At 41.4% G+C, this 22739-nt stretch overlaps 1 protein-coding gene across 10 annotated transcripts in view; it reads right to left on the bottom strand.

Moving 5' to 3' along the window:
* Positions 1-22739, bottom strand: part of ARHGAP24 (Rho GTPase activating protein 24) — a 186521-nt gene that overhangs the window by 1118 nt on the left and 162664 nt on the right. For all 10 annotated transcript variants that reach the window (XM_042049758.1, XM_042049760.1, XM_042049759.1 and 7 more), the window contains 5 exons: positions 17282-17489; positions 6790-6922; positions 5967-6040; positions 5436-5557; positions 1855-2926 (listed from right to left, as the gene is read on the bottom strand). In XM_042049758.1, the coding sequence (XP_041905692.1) occupies positions 1855-2926; positions 5436-5557; positions 5967-6040; positions 6790-6922; positions 17282-17489 (1609 nt within the window). The remainder of the gene's footprint in view (positions 1-1854; positions 2927-5435; positions 5558-5966; positions 6041-6789; positions 6923-17281; positions 17490-22739) is intronic.

Here is a 22739-nt window from a genome sequence, read left to right as displayed (position 1 = left end):
ACTGCTAGTCTCCTTTCTTCAGCTGATCTGCCTGCTGCATCTATTTGCCAGTATGGACCCGCATGTATCTGTAAATATGTGTATCACGAAGTTCAATAAAGCAAGTACAAGGTCCTACACCTGTGTCATGGCAATCCCAGGCACACCTACAGGCTGGGTAGGAAAGAGATTGAGAGCAGCCCTGCTGAGGAGGACTTGAGAGTGATGGTTGATGAACAACCCAACATGAGCTGGCAATGTGTGCTCACAGCCCAGAAAGTCAACTGTGTCCTGGGCTGCATCCAAAGCAGCATGGCCAGCAGGGTGAGGGACAGGATTCTGCCCCTCTGCTCTGCTCTAGTGAGACCCCACCCGGAATACTGTGTCCAGCTCTGGTGCCCCCAGCATAAGAAGGACATGGAACTGTTGAACCAAGTCCAGAGGAGGACCATGAAGTTTTAAGAGGACTAGAGCACAGCCCCTACAAAGACAGGCTGAGAAAGACTGGGCTGCTCAGCCTGGAGAAGAGAACATTGTGTGGAGATCTCCTTGCAGCCTTCCAGTATCTGAAGGGGGCCTACAGGGAAGCCAGAGAGAGACTCTTTGTCAGGAGCTGTAGTGATAGGACGAGGGGGAGTGGCTTCAGACTGAAAGTAGGTTTAGATCAGATGTTTGGAAGAATTTCTTTACTTTGAGGGTGATGAGGCACTGGTACAGGTGGCCCAGAGAAGTTGTGGATGCCCCATCCCTGGCAGTGTTTAAAGCCAGGCTGGATAGGGCTCTGAGCAACCTGGTGTAGTGGGAGGTGTCCCTGTCCATGGCAGGGGGCTTGGAACTGGATGATCTTTAAGGTCCATTCCAAATCAAACCATTATAGACTCTGTGGTGTGAGTGGTACCAAACACACAGCCATCACATATATTAAACTCTCTCTGAAGTGCTCTACTACACTGCACACTGTGCTGAAAATAGTGATGCAGGTGAAAGACTGCAACACTCCATGTGCTGCACTTTGACTGGCAGCTGCTGTTGCCAGCAGCTCTCACACGTTGTGATCTGTGACTTGCAGTGCCAGAGGTACCAGCGCACAGAGCTGCCGTGTAACAGAGGCGAGAACAGAAAGACTTGAACAGAGGTGAGAACAGAAAGTCCTGAACAGCTTGACTGAAGAACCTTTATTACAAAGAGAGTGCAGCTCTGCACTGCTGAGTGCACTAATTAATGCTAAGCACAGACTCTGAGGTTATTCACTGATCATTACAACCACCCACCCTAGCAATCTCGCTCTGTACGAGCAGAGTTGGCACTATCTGTAGACAAAGACACATCCCTCCCTTGCTCTCTTTTAACAGGTATGAGCTGTGAAGGAAAGGCTCAGCAGCAGAGCAAAGACAGCACCACGAGTAGAGTTAACTCCCAGATGCTGCACTTTCTCAAGAGGAATGAAGACTGGAAAGGAGTCCAGCAGTCTCCCCAGTCCCAAAAAGTACAGGTTGAATATGCCACAAAATTGTTTTCACTGAAATGTGACACTCAGTTGCCTTTCTCTGGAGAACAGGCGTGAACTAACGGAAACACTGTGAGAGCCTACTGATTTTATTAATTAGATTTTATACAGACACTCACAAGGTTCTGGCTTTACTTTTGACACCAACAGGATAACCTGTCACAACCATGGCAAACAATTGCTCTGAAACAAACTCTTCTGGGTCACAGTATCACTGAAGCAATGTCAACACTGAAAGATGACAAACCCATTGGCAAGCACCTAGTGAGTGACACAGTAGTGACTGCAGCTAGTGCAAGCCACGAGAGGGAAAAGTTGGATTTACTCTGCAAAAGGCAGTCAGATGGCAAAGAGCCAAACTACCTTACCTTTTTATTCTTGTCTCATATTCTAGTTTTTGCTTGGCCATCTCTTGCTTCAAGCTGGACACCAGGCTGTGCAAAGCACTGTGGTTGTTGGTACTGTTGGGCACAAACGTTTCACTGTTATCGCTGCTGCTGGTGGCTCGGCTGCTATGGCCCCCCACACTCCTCCTGTCACTTTTGTTCTCATAGTCACCTGGGTTAGAGAGGTCTTCGTGTGGTGGCCCATCCAGCACAGAGTCTTCAAAGTTACCCGCATAAAAGTCCTGCTCAGGGCAGGTGGTGGTGGATGAGCGACAGGAGTTGGAGTGCTCTGGGAGGGATATTTCACATGAGGATGTGGACCAGGTGGCACTGTCCACACTCTGTTTGTCATCAGAGTTCACCATAGAGAACTGCTGGTGGACGTTGTCATAGGTGGAAAGCCTGTTGTGCTGGCCTGACTCACCCACCGATGGCTCCTTCTGCTTGTTGTCCCTCAGAGTGACGTAGCCATTGGGCGCCCAGCCCGGGCTCCGGCTGCCGAGGGTGTTGCTGTGCCCGTCTGTGCTGGACACGCCCATCCGCACCCCTCCGTTCTGCACGCTGTGTGTCCCCATCTTGGTCACCGGCCCTTTCAGGGATGATGTTCTCCTGGTTTGCAGGGAGCAGTTTGGTAAGGTCTGGCTCTTCTCCGGGCCCTCCACAGAGCTGCTGAAGGACCCGTTGGTGACTATGCCGCTACCTTTATTAAAAGCAGGATTTTTTTTCACCATGAGTGGCGGGCTCCTGGTGACATCTGGTTTCTGGATGCTGTTCCTGGGGCTATTTGTCTTGCTACCTGGCAGAGCAGTCGGAGACTCACAGTCCATGCTTCCCCTTTGGGGAGACTCAGGCGTGTCCCAAGAGCAGCGCCTCACTGCCGTCTCCTTGGTATTGTTGTTCTCTTTGTTCTGTAGCTGCCCTGCAGTAGTTTTCTTTGGAATTTCGTTGTTGTTGTTGCACACCTCAGGTCCCATCTGAGGGTCTATATCCTTGGGAAACAGCTCTTCATGTTTGCTAATCAGCACTGACATGAGCTGCTGGACTACTACTGTACCTGAAAGGAGATGCGGCTGTGAATGGCCTGTTTTATTTAAGGCATAAACGTATTTTATCTATCAGATTCCACAAATACTTAGCAAACATTCAGCTTACACAAACATTGACACAATGCATCCATCTGTGTAACACCCAGAATGTTTAACAAGGCTGAAGTGCCTCTTGGCTACAGGGCCACGTCAGCATTACCTCTTCCTTCCATCACACCAAGCTAGCAAGGCCTCACAGACCCCTAAAAACAACAGGAACATTTGCAAAGAAGCTGTTACCGTGACAGTAACTGCATTTCCTGAAGACCACAGGAGGAGATAATGAGCAGAACATGGTAACATCATTCTAAATGATGTCTTTCCACTCAATGTGGCGAACGTTTTAAGACCAAGGTCTCATTCTGGGACAGCACTTGTGCTTGGCAGTTAAACAGCAAATGGGCAGGCAAGGGATTTACACTGCTGGAACAGACATTTTAGTCTTCTGAAGCAAAACAGTGCAGTAATGAGAGAGAATTAATTTAATGTGAATGCCTTTAACCACTCCATGGTGAGACTATATGCAGCCAGAGAACTATGCCACATTACAGCACACTATGGAAATAATGCAGGACCACAGCTTGCTGCTTCCTCTAACAGACGGCTGCCTTTCCTCTTAAAGCACACCACTTGACTGCACTGCACTTTACACACCAGCATTTAGAATTGGACTTGGCAAGATAAAGATGTGCAACTCTTTTGCTAAGCAGACCCTTATTAAGGATTATTAAGAATATTTCAGGAACAAGGTCAAGGTAGTTACAATAACCACCTCATTTTTAAACTGCTACAAAGGTTTTGGAGGCATGCTGTGCTCTTCTAATCAATAAATTCCCGCTGTGAAAATCATTTAACATCAACTCCTTTGTAATACTCTGGATTTTATATCCCACCCTTTTAAAATACAAGTACCAAGAATCAATTCAATGTGGATACTCAACATCTTTTTTAGGTGTTCTCACTCGTTTGTTTGCTAAGGCAAAATGATACATTAGAACTAGGCAGTAGGAAAATTCACTTAGCTACTCCCATGGCATACTTAGCTGCATTCCTTCTGAGAACATTACCTGTTATGTGCAGAACCTGACTACAAACATTGCATTGTCTTCAGGCAACTTTTATGACTGCATTTGACAGGAAAAAATTTCCCCATCTCTGCTGAATCAAACAAAACCAACTCCTCATCCCCATCATAAAAATACGGTTCCCTGTAACTGCATGGCTGATTTTGAACAGTTGTGCAAGAAAAGCACTCTGCATCTTCCAAAAAGCAAAGAGAAATTATGAAGGGTGGCCATGAGCACCAATCAATGTGTATAGGGGCTTTGTTACATACACATTTAAGTATGTGTAGCCCAATTGCAAATCAGCACTGTCTTATGTCAAATCTTAAAGGTGTGCTTAAAACGTCATAGAGCTGTTTAATCAAACCCGTTTCTCACTAGTTAAAAAAGTGTATGTGCTTTCATACAGCGAATGTAGCATCCATCCCATTTCCTGCAACAGGCACCATCATTTTAATTCTAGGGCTGTTGATAAGCAGGCTGGAGAGCTGCTCAGACAGTATTCACGGATTTCATACATGATTTGGAAATGCCTTGTTTCTGTTCACAACAACATAGCTGTTGTGGTAAGAATTGAAGGGAAGAAGGAGGAAATGAAAAACTTTAGAAAAACAAGTAAACGAACAAAGTGTACGGGGCATTGTTGTATCTGGGGAAGAGAAAAAGCATCATACTCACAGGAAAAGAGTAATTCCACACACTCTCAAATAAACTATGAAAACTGCTTTTTTTGAGTTTTGGTAGCATTTTCAGTGCACAGTCTGCCTACAGCCCTAAATTTTTGAGAAAGTTGAGTAAATCCTACACATTAAACAAAACATGTTTGATGGCAGAAAAGGCATCGTGTACTTCATGGAGAGTTAAAGTCACAAAGATTAAGTCTAGAAGAAAGTTATAGGAGGACTTGGTCACGTCCATATTTTTATCTTAAACACAGCAAAATGCTACAGCTGAACATGGCTGTAAGTGAGAGCATGCAGCTGGTAAATTGATTCCTGTTGTTCAGGAAGGCATGTAATATACAACTGCCTCGTGAGGGTTCTACACGGGTCACTGCAGTGTGAACCTGAACTTTTCTTCATCCTCAAGAACCACAGGTAAAATATTAACTGCACTCCAACTGCACATGCTGAGCAAGAACATGCCATGTTAGCAGGAAATTTTGAGAGAGAAGGTCCATGTTTAGTGAAGTTGCCAGGGCAGAACAATCTCATGCAAAGTCTGTTTGCAATGCTGCACATTTCAGTAGCTTTTATACTAACCTTCAAGATTTAACCCAAAAGCTCATGCAGGTTGAAAACTTCTGTCTCTATATAACAGATATATGGAACTTACTGCATGGACTGGTATGTGCTGGTAATAAACCTGAAGACCTTTCTTCTTTTCCCTTACAAGTTATGTACAGTAAGCTCACCTTCCATGATCGTCAGAGGATCCTCCACTTTGGGGCGCAGGATGTTGGGGCCAAAAACTGTAGCCAGGTTTTGCACACTCATTTTGTTTACACCTGAATACGACTGGACTTCATCAAGGAATCTGTGGGGAAGAAAGAAGTCCTTAAGGAACATGTAAGGAGGAAATTAAAGAAAAAAAAAGTCAAAGCATGTAATTGTTCCTTAACATAGTTTAAGTACTGCATTCCAAATGTAAACAAAGCCAGTAACTGCAGTTAGAAATGGGAAACACTGTGTCCTATCAAGAGGACAGAATATATTCACTTCTACTTTCTTGCACTCCTTGCCTGCTTATGAAAGAAAGTCACAATCTTGATAGAGCAAATTACTAATTAGTCATGCAGTAAATCTACAGCTTTAGCACCTTCACTTGAGTTCACCAGTCCTCCAAGTGTGAGTAATGTTGTTCCTTCAGGGCACATCCACAGACAGGTCTATCTGTCAGCTCACACCTATAAATACCATTGTGATATTCTTGCAAGAGCACTTACCTACAGATATATTTCAGCAGATTGTAATTGACAGCTGGCAGGCTCTTCACTTGCTTCACCAGTTCTTTCAGGCCCTTTAAGAGGTTTAAGGAAAAATAAAAAGTGAGTAAGCATAGTTTTTTAACACTTTATCAGATTAAAAAAAAAAAAGTCAGCAATTCCAATTGCAAGACAACAAACACACCACTGAAACTGCAGCATTAAATATAGGTTATGATCAGAACAGCTTGTAGAACCCATTCTGGATTTGGGTAACAAGAGTTAGCTCTGGAAAAAATAAACAAGAAAATAAATATCTTGGTTTCATCATGTCTTTTTCTTTTATTCTTTTTTTTTTTTTTTTTGACCAGCAGCTCCATTCCTCCTGCTGACAACAAGGCTTCCAGAAACAATTCTGGTTTGAACTAGCTGACATTTCCTGTAAGAAACTACTTGGTTATTTTACCCAGTTCAGGTCCATACTAGATTCTGACTAATAAATGACTCCTGACTTAACAGCAAGGGTTGAGCAGCAACCACCAAGACCCTTCCTTTTATAGTTCAGAATCTAACCCATGGAAATGTAAGTCTATTCCATGCAAAATGGAAGCCATTGGCTACAGTGATGTTTACTTGAACTCGATTCAGTGACATGCAATAAATACAGCTAAGGTTATGCTACACACCTTTATTTAGAATTCCAAAGGACCCACGTGGCAGCAATTTTCCTACAAAACCTGCCTCATTTAATAGATGTTCCTTTAAATTAGGACAACCACCAGCTTCTCTCCTCCTGAAAACTGGAACAGCCTTTTATTTCATCTTACTTGAGTTACCAACTCACCGTTTCTTCCTCCTTGCTGAGCATTTTGGCACAGGAAAGAAAATCTTCATATTTTGCATATGGTATGACTGGTTCTGGGAGTTCCCTTAGGTACAGCTTGAGCAGTGAAGCCACCGTGTGCACATCTGTGTTGCTGTTGGGGTGGAATACAAGAAGTCATTAATGTGAATCAGGATGATACTGTGACATTGACAGGCTAAAACCTGCCACTTTTCCATTGTCACCCCACATTTTACTCATCAGCAATAAATACATTTACAAACCCCACCTGTAATCTGGTTTTTGTTGGATTTTTTTGTCCTATGAATAACTCAGGATACCCACAGGCAAATGTCTGTCAACTCCAATGATTTATTACCATAAATAATTACAGTGCAGAGACAGGCATGGAGGAGATAGATCCTGGCTCTTGCTGACAAGCACGTCCCTTCAGACATGCAAAATTCATCTTAAATCACACTTTTTGTTTTCACCTGAGCCAGAAACCAGGCATTACATTTACACAGTGGGGATTATTCTCCGACTAGAGATGGCCCCAGTTCCCAAAACATGCCCAGCATGTCTCAATTCCAGTGGATCACCACCTCCTCTGCTATCAGTATTCAGGAAGCAGGTTTTAAAGGAAATCATATATACCACAGGTGTTTAGTTGAAGTCTACCTATTGGAATTACAGCTCTTTCCCTGACATGCATCTTTTTCCTGTGGGCTCCCACAAAATGACTACTGTGCCTTTTAGCTGTACTCTTACACTGAAAACCTGGATATACTTTACACTCGGAACCTCAAATCCCTGGGAGATGAGTTTTAGCTCTATCCTGTACCAAGTAAGCTGAGGCACCAAACAGAAAAGTGTCTGAATGCTTGCACAACAGGTAACATCACAGGGCCAACAGTCAAAGACCTGATACGACATACTTCCCATAAGTGCACTTGCAGAAATGTAAGGGTTTTTTGGATACAGCTAGTAGGAGCCTCAGCTGTTTATCAGGCACACTAAAAGTAAGAACACGAGGAAAAGGATTGAAATCACAAGTTCAGAGTAGGCAATCCCACTTGGCTTCAATGTTTCTGTGGTGGGTAAAGTTACAACTTAGGAGTACTTATCTGAAAATAAGTAAGTAGAAATTACATATAAGGCACATGCTAATGCATGAAGAAAGCTCTCTTGGCATTATGTCTGGCTCCATCTCTGGGTTTAGCTACTCAGGCATTTATTCAAATCCTTACTGGAATGTTCTACATGCCTTCCCTGGTTCAGATAAAGACTTGTACTGCAAGCTGCTATCTTCCACTCTGATTTATGAAAAATCAAAGAAGGGGACACTAAATTTTGCCAGTTTCATTAGTAAGAAACAGAAAATGCACACACATGCCTACAATGTTATGTATTTTTATGTTATGCATTGTTACATATTTTCTTTTTCTTTGAAGACTTCACACGTGGAGTATTTTTTTAAACTCACAGTGTCTCAAAGGGAACCATTGGTATTTGATGCACTTAAGCTTTGCTAGAGGTATGTTAATCATTATTTTGGAATAATCTGTTAAAACAGTAATGGCTTTTACTAAGTTAAATCTTAACAAGAATGGTGAGAACAACCCAGAGCAATGTGGTATGGTATGTCAAAACAAAAGAAGAGAGACAATAAAGCACTATATATATTTAAATGTTCACCACCACCAAACTCCTCAAAATGAATTTGCAGAAAATATTTCTAATTCAAACATGACTAATTCCCAGCCCAAATTCAAAAAAGTGTTTTCTAGAGAAACTCTACGAAGTACTAATGCAAACCCACATTTCTAAAGAGAGTTCAAATTCTAATCTCTTGATTGCAACCCTTTGATGTAGAGTGGCTTCAATTCAAAACAGTGGTTTTACCCTACTGCACTTTTTGGATGCATATATAACAAATGTGGGGAACTACTAGCAAGGAACTAGGTATGATTGTACTCTTTTATGAGATTTCAAATGCTAGCTCAGATTTGGCCTCTAACCTTTCTGTTCTACCTATTTCCAATTCAGCACTGATTGCCTTTCTGAAGATTTTATTATTACTGGTTTTGTTATTTAAGCAAGGAAACTCCTCACACCTAGCTGAAGAACTTAACAACATTTTCCAGAGTCTATTTGCATAAAACTGGAGAGGTCTTTCCAAAATACAAGAATCAAGGAGGTTAAGTGAGGGAAATTACTGAAGAACAATTAGAAGTTGGCACACAGGTCTCTCAGTAAGGGGATTACACAGTAACATCTTCCCTTCTTTGTACTGCCAGGATCATGCTTCCTGTAGTATGTAAGAACAACTCCACACCAGTCCTTTGTGTGGAATACTTGTTCCTGGAGGGCACAGCAGCTGAAGGATAAAAAGGCTGAAGAAGGGGACAGAAGCCCTGAAAATGAATGCAATTTATAAACTTCCTTTTTTCAGTGTGAAATACCGCTAGATTATCACTGCTAGAGGTAAAATGAGTGCCAAACACTGTGGGTCTACCATGGAAGAACTGAGAGAGAAATGGGGAGGCAGCATGCTGAGGAGGAAGGAAACTGGGGAGTGTTGCTCTCAAATTAACTTCCTGAAGCACATGCTGTACTTACAAGCATACAGAAAGGTGTTTTATAGGATGGGATTAAAAACCCAGGTCGCAATTAATAGACAGAGACACCCATGCAATATTTTAAACTCATTTTTAAATTATTATTTTCTAAGGCAATACCACAGACTGCCACGAGATGGTGGGGTAGTAAAGTAAGATTATGGAACATCAGTTACTTTTTCCCTTAACTGTACGGGACCACTTCTTAGTCTATCTGTACAGAAATTACCATACAAATTTTGGCAGGACAAACAAAATGCACACAGTCTGTATACACAGACAAAAACTGCTTGCCAAGCTCTTTAAGAATCGGATTTTTAAATCAACATTTAGACAAAAGCCAGTGACCTTCTTTTTTGAGTGCAACTGGGGGTACAAAAATGACGGTATTTTTATAAATAATGTTACTAAAGGACCGTCTCTCAGAATGTGAGACTTGTTTAGACCTTGCAATGTAGTATTTTTTTATCCACTTTTTGCTTTAAATTACAGAGGAAAACTTTAAAATGCCAGACTCCAGTCCTAATGCATTTGTATTCTGGGTATTTCAGTCCATGAATACCACTAAGCACTTTTCAGCCACAGAGGACAGCCATGGGTTTCAAAGAAGTGCTGAACTGGAGGACTGGGAGCATTTATTCCCCTTTTTAGTCGACGGTGTTCCATCCGCAGTCTAAGTCAAACAACAGCACTTATATTTCTTCCTTGAGGATAACTGGTGTAGTTTTTAAAATGTGAATCTTTGCAGGTCTGTGGAAGACCTTTTCCTTGTGGACTTCTTCCAATTACAGCTGATCAGTTTAAGACAGGGCAGAATTTCCCCCTTCAGCACCGTCCTTGCCTACATTCCAGAATCATTACAGCTACAGAAATTTAATGATTACACCGATCTTCATATTTCTTTTGCTATCTGACTGTGTAATATCAAAGTGTTTCATGATTACACATTCATAATTAACAAGATTAGAAGTATTCATTAATTTTTATTAAAACATAGTATGTCAATTACGGCAGAAAATCCTCTGTTATCTAAATTGGAACAACTCTCATTAACTGAGGCAGACTTTCTCCAAGTGCACAATTACGAGCTTGAAATGGGAATGACAAAGCACAGAGTGGGGAATTGAATGCAACATAAAAAGCATCAGCAAGCTGAGGAACAGCTATTTTGGTATGTTGTGATGGGAGGTCTGACAAAGATGACTTATCTCGCCAAAATATTAATACTGCATTCATGGTGGCATTTCCAAAGGAGCATCCCCCCACTCCAACACTGCTCATGCACAGGCATGACAAATGCAAATATGTCCCAGCCTCTCCTTAGTCATCAGACTGCCCATATTCAAGGCCCTATTCATCTGAACTTTGTCATTAATATTTCTCATGGCGTTGCTGTTTGACAGCACTTTCCTTTGTGATACCACAGACACCATGGAAGTGGCTGTCAGACCGATTACACTGCCTGAAATTTTTCACTCTCTCTACCATAAACCATCTCACTGAAGCCCAGCAGGTCACCAGAAATCCAGGCATAACCCTCGCACTCAGACAAGCAGACAGCGTGTTCAGAGAGCTGGAGTCAGCGCTTCAGAGCGCAAAGCCAACAAGCCCCTCATAAACTCTGTGAGAGGAAGTATTAACAAGGCAAGGTCACATTACAGAAAGATTAATGCTGTGCCAAAAATAGCTCTAGATCATGATGGTACATAAACAGTCTGCATGAAGAACAAACAGTAGGGAACAACAAGCTGTGAGGCTATAATTCAATTTAGGAGTCCTGGTAATAAAACAAAGGAGAACATTACAGTTTGTGTACCAGTCTGATTGATTTTGGGAGTCAGGCTTTGGTTCAGAAATTCGAAGGTCAGGTTAACTTAATGTCTATGTGATTTTTCTTCCCCTATGTGGGTATCTTCAAAGCACTACTCTATATAATTTTCCTACATAATGCAGATCTAGTGCAAGCAGTCCTGTGCCTCATCTAAGTACCAGATTAAATTTTGCCTACAACTTGTGGAACATACATGAAAGTGTTTACCATTTTAAGCCCTGAGCAGTCTTCTCCTCCCCTTGCTGCTGCGAAGTCTGGTTCTAGTTTAAGTTATCAACTGAGCTCAATTCTTATTTTTTGGTTTAGACAGAGAAATAAATCAAACCTATCCTGCTCCTTTGTCCCTGTGCTCACCATTTTTACAAAGCATGCTGCCTTCCACAGTCCACAAGGAATATTGAAGATTGGCAGACTCTATTTCCAAGTTAGATATCCACTGTAGTAATTTTAACAGCAGCCAATTTATCCAGGTTTATAAAGGCTTTAAAAACAGCAATGAAGACAGCTGGGATTTTGTGCAATTTAGCACAAAGAAAAAGATAAACTCTATGAGGAAGGATGTTAAAAACTGCTTAGAAAAATACAGATCCCTAAAGAGAGACACAAGTGCTTTCAGGTAAGGTGGGCAGAGGTCTAAGAAACAGATGGGCTTCCTCTACCAGCTCCCATGAATATGCTGGACAGATTGCTCAGAAAAACTGTTAAGTTTTTCCAAGATTTTTTTCAGGGATTGCAAGCATATGCAAAAACATGGAAACCCACAACAAATAAACTACCTGTCCTTGTTTACAGGAAGAAAAAGGCACAGATTTTGCAACCCAGGTGTGAATGCTTGGAAAAAAACACTCTCTCAGACCTTACACATAGTAAAAAAAGTCATCCTTTCTTAAAGGTGACCATGGCTAAGAAATCATTTGTCATTGGTAAATAAAATATGTAGCTTTTTTTTTTTTTAATTAGAACTGACAAACCAACCACTTCTGAAACAGAAATTCATGCAAAGTAACTACAAATGTTCATTCACATTGCCAATAACTAAAAACACTCTGAGGACAACAAACCCAACTAAAAACACAACAGGATACCAATTAAACTGATTTAATGACCCCTGCATCACAATAGATATGTCTCCTAATGTGTATTTAATTACTAGACTAGGTCTTTTAAGTTGTGACATATGCAGAAGTTATTTCTGTTAGCCGGTTAGAAAAAGGCCTGGAATTGGAAAGGACATGGAAGTGGGTCCAGAGGTATAGCTGATGAGCAGATTGAGAGGATCAGGGAAGAAAGTCTGGAAGAGGCAGAAACAAACAGGAATTTTCACAGGCCTAAGGCCATTTGTGTTTGGCAGGAACAAGCTTTCGAGTAAAGACTTCATTTCACATAAAAATGTGCTGTGCAGTTTTAGGGATTAGTGCACTTTGCCAGTAGGAAGACATATAAAGCCCCTTCTTTGCAGGAAACTATCTGCTTCCAAACAAGTTCTTATGTACAGGCTTGGATCTGGAAAACAAAGAACAATTTTTACAACCAGTGCTTTCTACTTGCCATCTGCACAGTGCCAATGCAGACTGCGGCCCCACTGAGACATGTCCCATTTCCTGCATTCACCAAAATTTTAAAGCGTTCTTTGCCTCAGGAGGAAAAAAAGAACTGTGCATGTGCTCCTTGTCACCTCATCCTCGTCACTGTCTTATTTTGCTTCAACAATCCCAGTGATTAAATGCACAGGAACATACCAGTTTACATTCTGGATTACATGGCTCCAGTGAGTCACAGCTACCATTTCCCAGCTATCACATACTATCAACTTAGGTACCTTTTTCTCAGCTGACTGCAATGGTGACCAGAGCAGTAACATTTTGTCCTGTAATACACTGTATTCTTCCTTAGAGGAATTCATAGTCATAGTAAAATGCTTTGTTAAATATGCATTTCTGTACTTTCCTTCTTTCCTGTCCATGCACACTAATGCTGGCTATGAAACTTTTGAGCTCTTCTGAACTACTGAACTATACACATCAGTAATAGTTATGAAAATCCAAGCCACGTGTATCATCACATTAATTTTTTAATTAATATTTGTTTCAGTGACACTTCAAATATTTTTCCTCCTTGAGCAATCTTATCTCACGTGTCATCTGGTAGTAATTGTGACGAACAGCAGATGGAAAGAGGCAATATAAAAAGAGAAACCCAACTTTGTATCCCTCCTAGGTAAAAACTGGAGAACAAGTCCTTATGCTATTTTCCTTATGCAGTGCCATATTCTCTGTGCTAATTTTACAGAACAAATGGTCATAATTCACTTTGTATCATTACAAATGTATGATTTGTAAAGGAGATGAGGGACTTTATAAGTAAAACATAAGCCACACAGGACGAGAGAAGCAAATACCCCAAGGGCAAAGAAAATAGATTCCCTGGAGGGGGCAATTTTACACAGAGGTGGAGCTGTACTGGAAATACCAAGGATATTTCAAATAGTAGCAAGTATGAGTGATTGCCTAATTGCACTGCTAGTTCCTTAAAGCAAATTTCACAATATGTGCAGATACATTCAGAGGGAGTGAGGTATTTATTGATTTTTGTTTCTGAACTGACACACAATTTTGAGGTGCTGTGTTTTTCTTCACATGAAAGGCCTCAGCAGTTTTCAGCTGTAGCAGCTGCACCTCACCTTTCCAATACTGCAAGAAATGATGATGTTCCAGTTTTTATAAGAGGGGGTCTGGGGGACTGGATGTTTCAGATCAGACACAGGGTTTTCTCAGTCTGTGAGTTTGAAAAATTTTAAATACTTGTTCCATTCTCATACATGATTCTTCAGCAACATCTTATTCCAATCATAAGATCAAGATCAAAATTAATAAGTGAAGGTTTTTTCCACTGCATTTTTATAACTGACTTCAGTATTGGAACATCCAGCTGCTAACTCGCGTGAGTACAACCATTTCTCAGGTATGTTTTGTGTTTCAAAACATGGCTGCATTTTCTTTTGAGCAAAGCTACTCCAGTTCTTGTTTCTAATTTGCTGTATTTGTTCTACTTGTGCTTCCTCTGTGTTCTTCTCTGCCAAAGGCGTGCAGACAGGAAGGCAAGAGGGGAGAAAGAAGGCCAGGGTCTCCACAGAACCGTGGACAGCAGCTGAACTCTGGGCCAAAGAGCAGATCTGTGCCTCCATCTCCCAACACCTGTAAGGTGATTTAAGGTGTACAACCATCTTAAAACAGAGATGACACTTTAAAGGAGTACTAACCACGGGTGTATGATCTTACCTTTGGTTTTGCTTTTAATTCTATGTTACGTATTTTACTAAATCGGCTATGAAGGCATAAAGAGAAGAATTATTTAACAGTAATTTATCACACAAAAATATACACAAGCCTGCACATGTATTTCAAAGCATCTTCACATGTTCTGAAGTCTTTGTCTGACTTATCTGCACCTGCACATGGAAAAAGTGTGAGTATGAAAAATGGCAAACTCCTCAAACATCAGCTCTTTGTGTTAGTTCCAACACTGATGACAGCAGCCAGTCTTTCTCCCAGCCAGAGCCAGTGAACCAGCACTGCTACGGAAGTGTGACCTGTATTCCATTGTGCTCCATGCCCCAGGAACAAAAATGTCAGCTCTGCTCTAACTGCAAAAGTCTCTTACTGTTGATGTACGAGAACCAGCAAAATATAAATTAATAGAGAGAACCTGGGCAAATTTTGCACCATGGGACGCTTGGCTAATAATAACATGTAACTACAGATTAAACACAGTGGATCTGGAGGTTCACAAGAAAAAGTATGCATGGATGCCTAATGTATGTGGTTTTTTCTTTCTCTACAGCACTTTTCATATTGTGGCTGTTTTCCAAGAGCTCAACTTGCCAAACTGGCTGCATTAAACCTGGAGCCCATGCTGCTGTTCAGCACAATGAAAAGTTACCCCAAAACCAAGGTCATCACACAGGTACTCTGTAAACACTATGAAATGAACTTCACCTCAAGAGTTTACAAATGGAACAACAGGTTGGAGGAAAAAGGCAGATGTCCAATGGAAACAAAGCAGAGATCAGAGCAGAGTTTATGTCTGCTTGACTTCTGGACCAGTGCTACACCTAAATCACACCTCCTCAAACTCAAATGTGAAAAAGTAAACAGGAAAAGTACCCTGTGCAAGACACGGGGACATACAAGGTCAGTGTTCTATAAATTCTCAGCTTCAGAAGCAGAACTGCAGGACCAGCGATTTATAGGCAGCTCCTGCTGATGTTCCTAATTGCTAGAGTAGAAATTACGTGCATTCTTCACAGCAGTAGCATGTAAAATCTCTTCTCCTTTTCATCTGCTAAAGCTCAGCCAGCATACCTGTTCATGGGGCTCATTAGTCTGTGCTAAAGATGTTGCTAGATAACCTTGAAAAAAAATTAGTGTGGCTGAGCCCTGGTCTCATTTGTTTGGAGCAGTTAGAACTTGTGCACTTCCTTCAAGCTGTACCTCTCAGTGGGGTGTTCAGTACATCATCTTCCCACAGTTCGGGGTGGCTTGTTTTCTTAAGCATTTCCTCCACAATTATTTGGCTTACAGGCATAGAAAAACCTTTTGTTTCTGCCATTTGCCTACTCTTTGGTAGAGACAGACGTGATCAGCAGTATTTATCATAATGTCCAAGTAAGGAGGATGCACCCAATAGATGCTTCGTTACCATTTTTAAATAAGCTACATGGTACCTGAACAGTAAGCGAGCATGCCATAAACATTTATCAGCTAACACTGTCACTTCCCATAGTCCTCTGGCTTCGTAACGCCATTTACTCATCAGTTATCCTAACTCACCTTCAAACAAGAAACTAATAAACCTCATAGGAAGACAAATCACTTTTCCAGAGCATTATAAATTCTTAACTTTTCTTGTAAAGTGAGGGTCAGGACCAAGGAAAACTGTTGGAGATGAAAGAGCATTACAAGTGTCTGCCTTCTGTGCATCTGATGCACAAAACTTCAAGCTTAATGAATCGGCTCACTTCACAGGAACAGGGAATGGAGGCACCTAAATGATTTCCAGCAATCAGGTTTGAATTATGGCATGTTTTTGCACTAGAAGATCAAGCTACACTTTCCTTCCTGTTACTTGGATTGCTATCAGACAAAGATCTCGTGTAACAAATGCAATCTGCCTCTTCCTCCTAATTCCAATTGGGCCCACAACTGCAGTGAAGCACCCTGATGTCACTGTGGGGGTGTGCTATGGATGTCGCTTAGGGCACATGCTGAGGACAACCACTGTTTAACAGTCTCTTGAATCGGAATTTCATTACCATCATACTAATTCTGACCAGAGTTTAAAAGTCTATGTAGCACTCATAATCCACCAGGTCTGTCTGATTGCACACTCTGAATATGTGACTGCTGCTGTCAATGCTTACAGGAAGAGAGTACAAAAATTAGTCGTACAGGAGAGTAAAGTCATACACAGCTGTGTGAACAGGACTAGGTTTTCCTTGGCCCAGAAACTCTCATTAACTTTGTAGAACTGCATAAACATTGGAATACAAATCAAACCTGGACCCTCAAGACCACATAGGTTTGTTTTTATGGCCAGAGTGACTTTTACTGTAAGACCAAAGGCCCAAAATTATAAAGGAATACATGAAAGTACACTTCACTTCCAGTCAATTTTATAGATAACAGAACACACTGAGATTGGTGATAACAGAAATTCTTCCTTTGTGGAACTGACTAAATGCCAGCATCACCACTGCATTTCAAATGATATTAAGATCAAGGCTATCCAGATATTTTTGATTAAACCAAAACATTAGCAATACTTCTCCTAACCAACTTTGCACAAAAGGAAATTCTCCAGAAACGCTTTGAAATCAAACATCAAAGTCAGAACAAAAAAGAAGACATTTCAGAGCGGTAATAGGAAACACACAGAGAAACCTACAAAAACATGTCATTCTATCTGTTGCTGCCATGTGTTTTACAGCACCGTGGGTCAGCCAGCCCAGCACACCGTGTCCTGCCTTGGCTCCAGGGAGTGGGGAACAGCTGGAGGCTTTTACCTGTCAAAAGAAGGCTTCTCTCCACAGTCAAACGCATCCTGTAGCTCCTTGACGAGATTGGCCTGCCCGGGCAGTCGGAAAAGGCCCTCTTCCTTCAGCCCCCGCTGTCGGATGAAGTCCACGCACTGCTCCACCAGCATGGGAGCCAGGCGGTTCCCATAGCGCTTCTCGTACCGGACAGTGTCTTCCAGCTTCTGCCCAAAAATACCTGCACCAAAAAAAGAGCTCTGACTCAGCTTAGCATCATAAACACATCTGAGGAGCCCACACCTTCTGTTACAACCCACGCACGCAATCTGCAGGTCATTTAAATGCCGGGACAATTAACCTACTGCTTTCTTAAGAATAAAATGCTCAATTTCACCCTTGACACTCATCTGGAAATACAGTGCTGGCTGACATTTTACAACAATGCTCAAAAACTCAAACAACAAAGCTCAAAAATAAAATACTGTAAACTATTTGCAAGACCACAGGCACAGAAAACACAGGAATAACACAAATAGGATTTTCTGTCACAAAACTTCTGATTCAAAAGTGATGCATATCTCCATCTTTTCTGGTTGATGTCTAATTATTAAGTACTTCCTGTATCAGTTCCAAAGACATATGAACATTACCTGTACACATGGAGGGAAAAATATTTATAAATATAACTCAGCATTTTGTCTCTACTGAATGAAATTATTGTTCTTCAAATAGACAATGATAAATCCACAATGTATTACCAACTGCATTATCACCATCTGCTTCAATAATAAATTTTGTGTATGAGCAGAAGTTCCTGACATGAAAGGTAAAATACGTCAGATGAACTGCAGGAAACCAAAATTTGTCCTTAAGCTCCGAAGAAAATGGAGGTTTTTTGACGGAATTAATTTTCACCCTGCTCTGAGGGTATCATTGCTACCACTGGAACAACAGCTACTCTTTAGAGCTTACTTTGCCTCTCCTTTCGAAGTGCAGAGCAGCACAATAACATTCAAGGCATGTCATCTGTGCTGGAAGCTCTCTCTGGAGACCACCACTTGCTGAACAGCACCGAGGCTGAAGCAAGGCAATTCAATTTCTATATGTAGCAGGACAATGAATAGTTCTAAGGCAGTCACGATCAGAAATTAAAGACCAAATGACTACTTCACTTTTGCAATGATGTACACTATAAAGTAAAAGAAAAAAAAAAGGCAGTAAATTGTGCCCTTCACTGAGCACACTGTTCCTGCTGGTTTAAAAATATTCAACATGAAAACCAGAATTGTTTTGGTTTGCTTTTTCTAAAAAAAAAAAGCCCAAAATTGAGCTAGACGGCTTCTGATTTTGAACTAAAAATTTAATTCACCCATAGATTACAATTCAGCATCCATCTGGGTAACCTTTAATGTGCACGTTTTTCCTTTAACAGAAAGGAAAGGTAACTTACACCTCAGTTGCAGGCAGAACAGTTGCCTTGCAAATGCTCAAGGATGTAGGGCAAGTCTCAAGTTAACCATACTGAAGGTCTGGAGTTTGTCCTTAAAAGCAATTATTTTTACTGTAGCAGAGGAAATAACTGGAGAGAGTAACTGATGTCCTGCTAAAACATCCAGAGAGTCTCTGAGATGCAGAGCAGTGTATTTTGTGATTTCCATGGTACCCATGCCTGGGGATGCCAAAGCCAGCAGTAGGTAAGGGGAAGGAACATCACACAGTCACTCTTTATTAGCTCTCTTTCTTTCATGCTGTACAAAACCCAAAGCCCAACAATTAACAGTTAAAGAAGGAATTTTTGAAATTTCAGAGTGAGTCAAGCTTAGAAGAATACTGGCTGATGTAGCATCCACAAAGTTCAGGGCCTCCAGGCTGGCAGAGGAGTCAAGTATGCTAAGTATGTTTTCTTAATTCTTGCATACTTTTCTAACCTCCTACAAACTGACTATGGGGGTGGGAGGAGTATTAATTGAATCTGTGTTTCCTGTATTTGTCCACGTTAAGAGTTGCAGTTGGTCAACACAAAATCCTCAAGTCCTTCCACTTGCTACGCTCTCCTCAAAGCAGGGGAATTAGGGAAGAAGGACCAGTGAACGCCAGTTAAGGAATGTGTGTGATTATGGGAGTCTGGGGATTTCAAAGTTGTTAATATACGAGAAGGCTGCTGTTCAGTGCCCCCCAGTTTGTCCCTTCTCCCAGTTGAACAAGCCCCATTTTCTCTGCCTCTCCTCAAAGGGCATGTGTTCTAGCTCCTGAACACTTTAGTGAGCCTTTGCTCAACTCCCTTTAATGAATCTCCACCTCCACCTGGTTTCAGTGGTTTTTTGTTTTGTTTTTGTTAAAGGATGCAATATTTGGAATATGGTCTAAAAAATGTTAAGCAGAGGATGTTAATCACTTTCCTCCTTCTGCTAGCTCTGCTACTGCTGATAATGCCCAGACTGCTGTCCAATTTTCCTTGCTGCCAGGTCTACTCCTGGCTCCTGTCCAGCCTGTCCCCCAGGGCACTCAGGTCCCTTCCCCAGAGCTGTTTCCCTGGGGTTATTCCTTCTTAGGTGCAGGAGTTGGCCATCCTAGTCCAGTCTGCCCTATGAACATATAGCCTGAGCTTTCTTGCAAGAAGCCATGAGATTTCCTGGTTTCAAACACAAGACTTTTTGCCTCTTTTCAAACAAAATACAATAGGATATTCCAATTATACAGTTACAATGTATGTATAATTACAACTCATGCCCACTGACAGTACAATTAGCAGGAATAAGCTTTCTCCTGCTGGCTGTACCTTCTTCTCACCATGCTAACTTCCTTTAATCAGTAATGTGCATATTGCAGCTTACATCTGCAGGAGAGTAAGTTCTTAGACCTACCAGAGTGCTTTGAAACTCCTATTAGTAATGACACTGCAGTCAAAACACATCACTTTCTATCAATACATTTTTTGGATGCTGCCTTTTTTTTAGTTCATTTTAAAATTGGTTTTCAAAGCATATCTAATAGATAATGAATAAAATCAGAATATGGGCAGCTTGTGCAGTGGGAACAAAGAACCTTCCTATATTATTATGAATTGCTGATGCATGACAACACAAAATGAAAACAAGCGGGAACCATAAAGCACTAAGATGTCTGTAACTAGAATTAAACACTGTTTTTCAATTTGTTTGGCATTGGAATTAATCTCAGGCAGGCTTGGGTTGGTGTCAAGGTGTAGGCTGAACTTCTGCAAAGGAAGCATTTCCTTCACCTAACAAATGTAGAACACTGCACCAGGCAGAACTTGGCCATGAAATGAATCAGTCATGATAAGCCTGCACAAATATTGACTTGAAGTTACAGACTTGCTGATGCCTTATGACAAAGGTACTCTGCTGTCAGGGGCAGAAGTGGCAGAAATGTGACGATTTTGCTTCCACATCATGTTGTCATAGCTTTTACCTGGCTCATCATCCTTCTGCTGTCTGCTGGCTGAGGTGCACCTTCTTCCACTGCCCCTCTCCAATGCTTTTATCCCCTCTCATGCCACAACTAACTGCTACAGAGATACTGCAGATGAAGAGTCTACAAGCATTAAGAGGGTGACTATTCGGAAGCAAAAGGCATTCCTGTGAAGAACTGTACTTCCAAAATATTTGGCAGAAAAAATGATAAACACTATCAGCTATAATTGGTAATTACTTGCATCTCCTTTACAAAAAAGAAAGGAAAATACAGTCCAAGTTATGGAGACTAGAACACAATGAAAATCACGGAGAAAATCTCAAATGCTGTTTCTTAAGTAAATTTCCACTAGAGTAACTAAACAAGAACATCTCTGCTGGAGAAGGAAATAAAAGAGAGCCCTCATAACTCATGTTGTAATCCAAATTCAAGTGGCTCCTCCTACATCTCAGTGTCTCCAAAATCCAGAAACGCACAGACACACAAGCGCTGACCCGTGGTTTGGTTTATCCTTAGGATAGGGTGCCAGAGGAGAAACAAATAAATCAACAAGAAACCACGATATTCAGAATTGCATTGGCTTGGCTTCCCCACAGCTGGTGGAAGGCAGGGAAATTTACAGGATCCAGTTCTGACCAGTCATTAGATTTAATCAGCAGAACTGCTTTTTCAGAGAGCTCTTGGAGGTCTGTAAAGCTATATCCAATTAAGCCAAGATCACGCATAACATCAAAGAGGAAAATCACATGCTAGTAAAGGGCATGCTGAGCAGTTATTCATTAACTAGAACATTCCCGTGGCAGAAGTTTTGTAAACACTTTGAGAAACTGTATTTCCATGCTCAACAGATACCCAGAAACCTTATGAAAAACACTACGGTGCTATATGCAAGTTCTGCATATGTCTTCTCAAGAGTTGTGGAAGCACTGTGATTACTTTTTATAATACATACTCACAGTTAAGAGGATGGCTTTAAAATTTAAGAATGCTATTAGTCAATGATTTCCACAGCTAACTAAACACAGGCAGGGGTCACATCTAAAGTGTATGGACTTCTGATTCAGGAGGAAAAAAGGAGAAAAATCTGTGCAGCCATTCTGCCACCTTGCTCCATAAGGAATGGCTTGAAATAAGCAATATCTCAAAAAAGCCCACCTGCCACTCTAGATCTACCACAGCACACACACTCAGTGAGCCAGGAGGTTTCAGACAGCAAAAAACACTGAGGGCTGATGTTCTCATAGACGGCCCACACCCGTACATGTGTTCTTCTAACGTGCAGCAAAGCATCCTGGTGCTTCCAAAACAAGTTCTGGTTTCATGGGCTCTACTGATCAGAAAGGGTCAGTTAAGGTCAAAGGAACTGATCTCAGCTTAGAATCTGGATGTGAATTTTAAACAGCTCTCAATTCTTCATCAGTAATTCACTGACAGAAAATAACACATCAGATGAATGACTTTCAACAGCAGGGCTGGGAACAAAGGTCCTGGAATAACACAAAGAAGTGGCTGGCATGGCCACATAACACCTAATATGGAGTTTTTAATTATTATTTCCCATCAGCTTTCTGCTCAGATGTTCCCCAGCAGTAAGTGCTGTTTTGAGTGGATCAAAGACAGGGAATATTTTCTCTACAGAATTTTGTGATGTATAGGAGAGGAAAAACCCCACCAAAACCAGTGGTAACAGAATTTTGTTCCTGCCTGAATAATTTTCTTCTCTTCAAGCCTTCTCCCAACTCCACAGTTAGTGTTATGCTGGCAGTAGAGAAGGCAAGATAAACTCCCACCCTGGAGTTTTGAACATTTGCACACCCAAATAACCTGCTTAGGAAAAATAACCCTGAAATAAGAGCACAACTAGATACAAGAAAGGAAAGAAGGGAATTTTGAAAACATCACCAGGAACTTGTCACAGTTGATCACATCACAGCCTGCACTACACTTCTCTGGTCACAACCAATGCCACCTCCTTCTCCACAACTCTGCCCACCCAAATTCACTGCATTATTTAATGTTCTCACGTGCATGCCTCCCTCAGATGCTGTTTTCT

Source organism: Corvus kubaryi, unplaced genomic scaffold, assembly GCF_017639235.1.
Source record: "Corvus kubaryi isolate FWS band 111438036 unplaced genomic scaffold, C.kubaryi_AGA036_p1.0 71, whole genome shotgun sequence".
NCBI lineage: Eukaryota > Metazoa > Chordata > Aves > Passeriformes > Corvidae > Corvus > Corvus kubaryi.
Note: the sequence above shows the minus strand (reverse complement) of the source record. Positions and strands in the feature narration are given on the sequence as shown.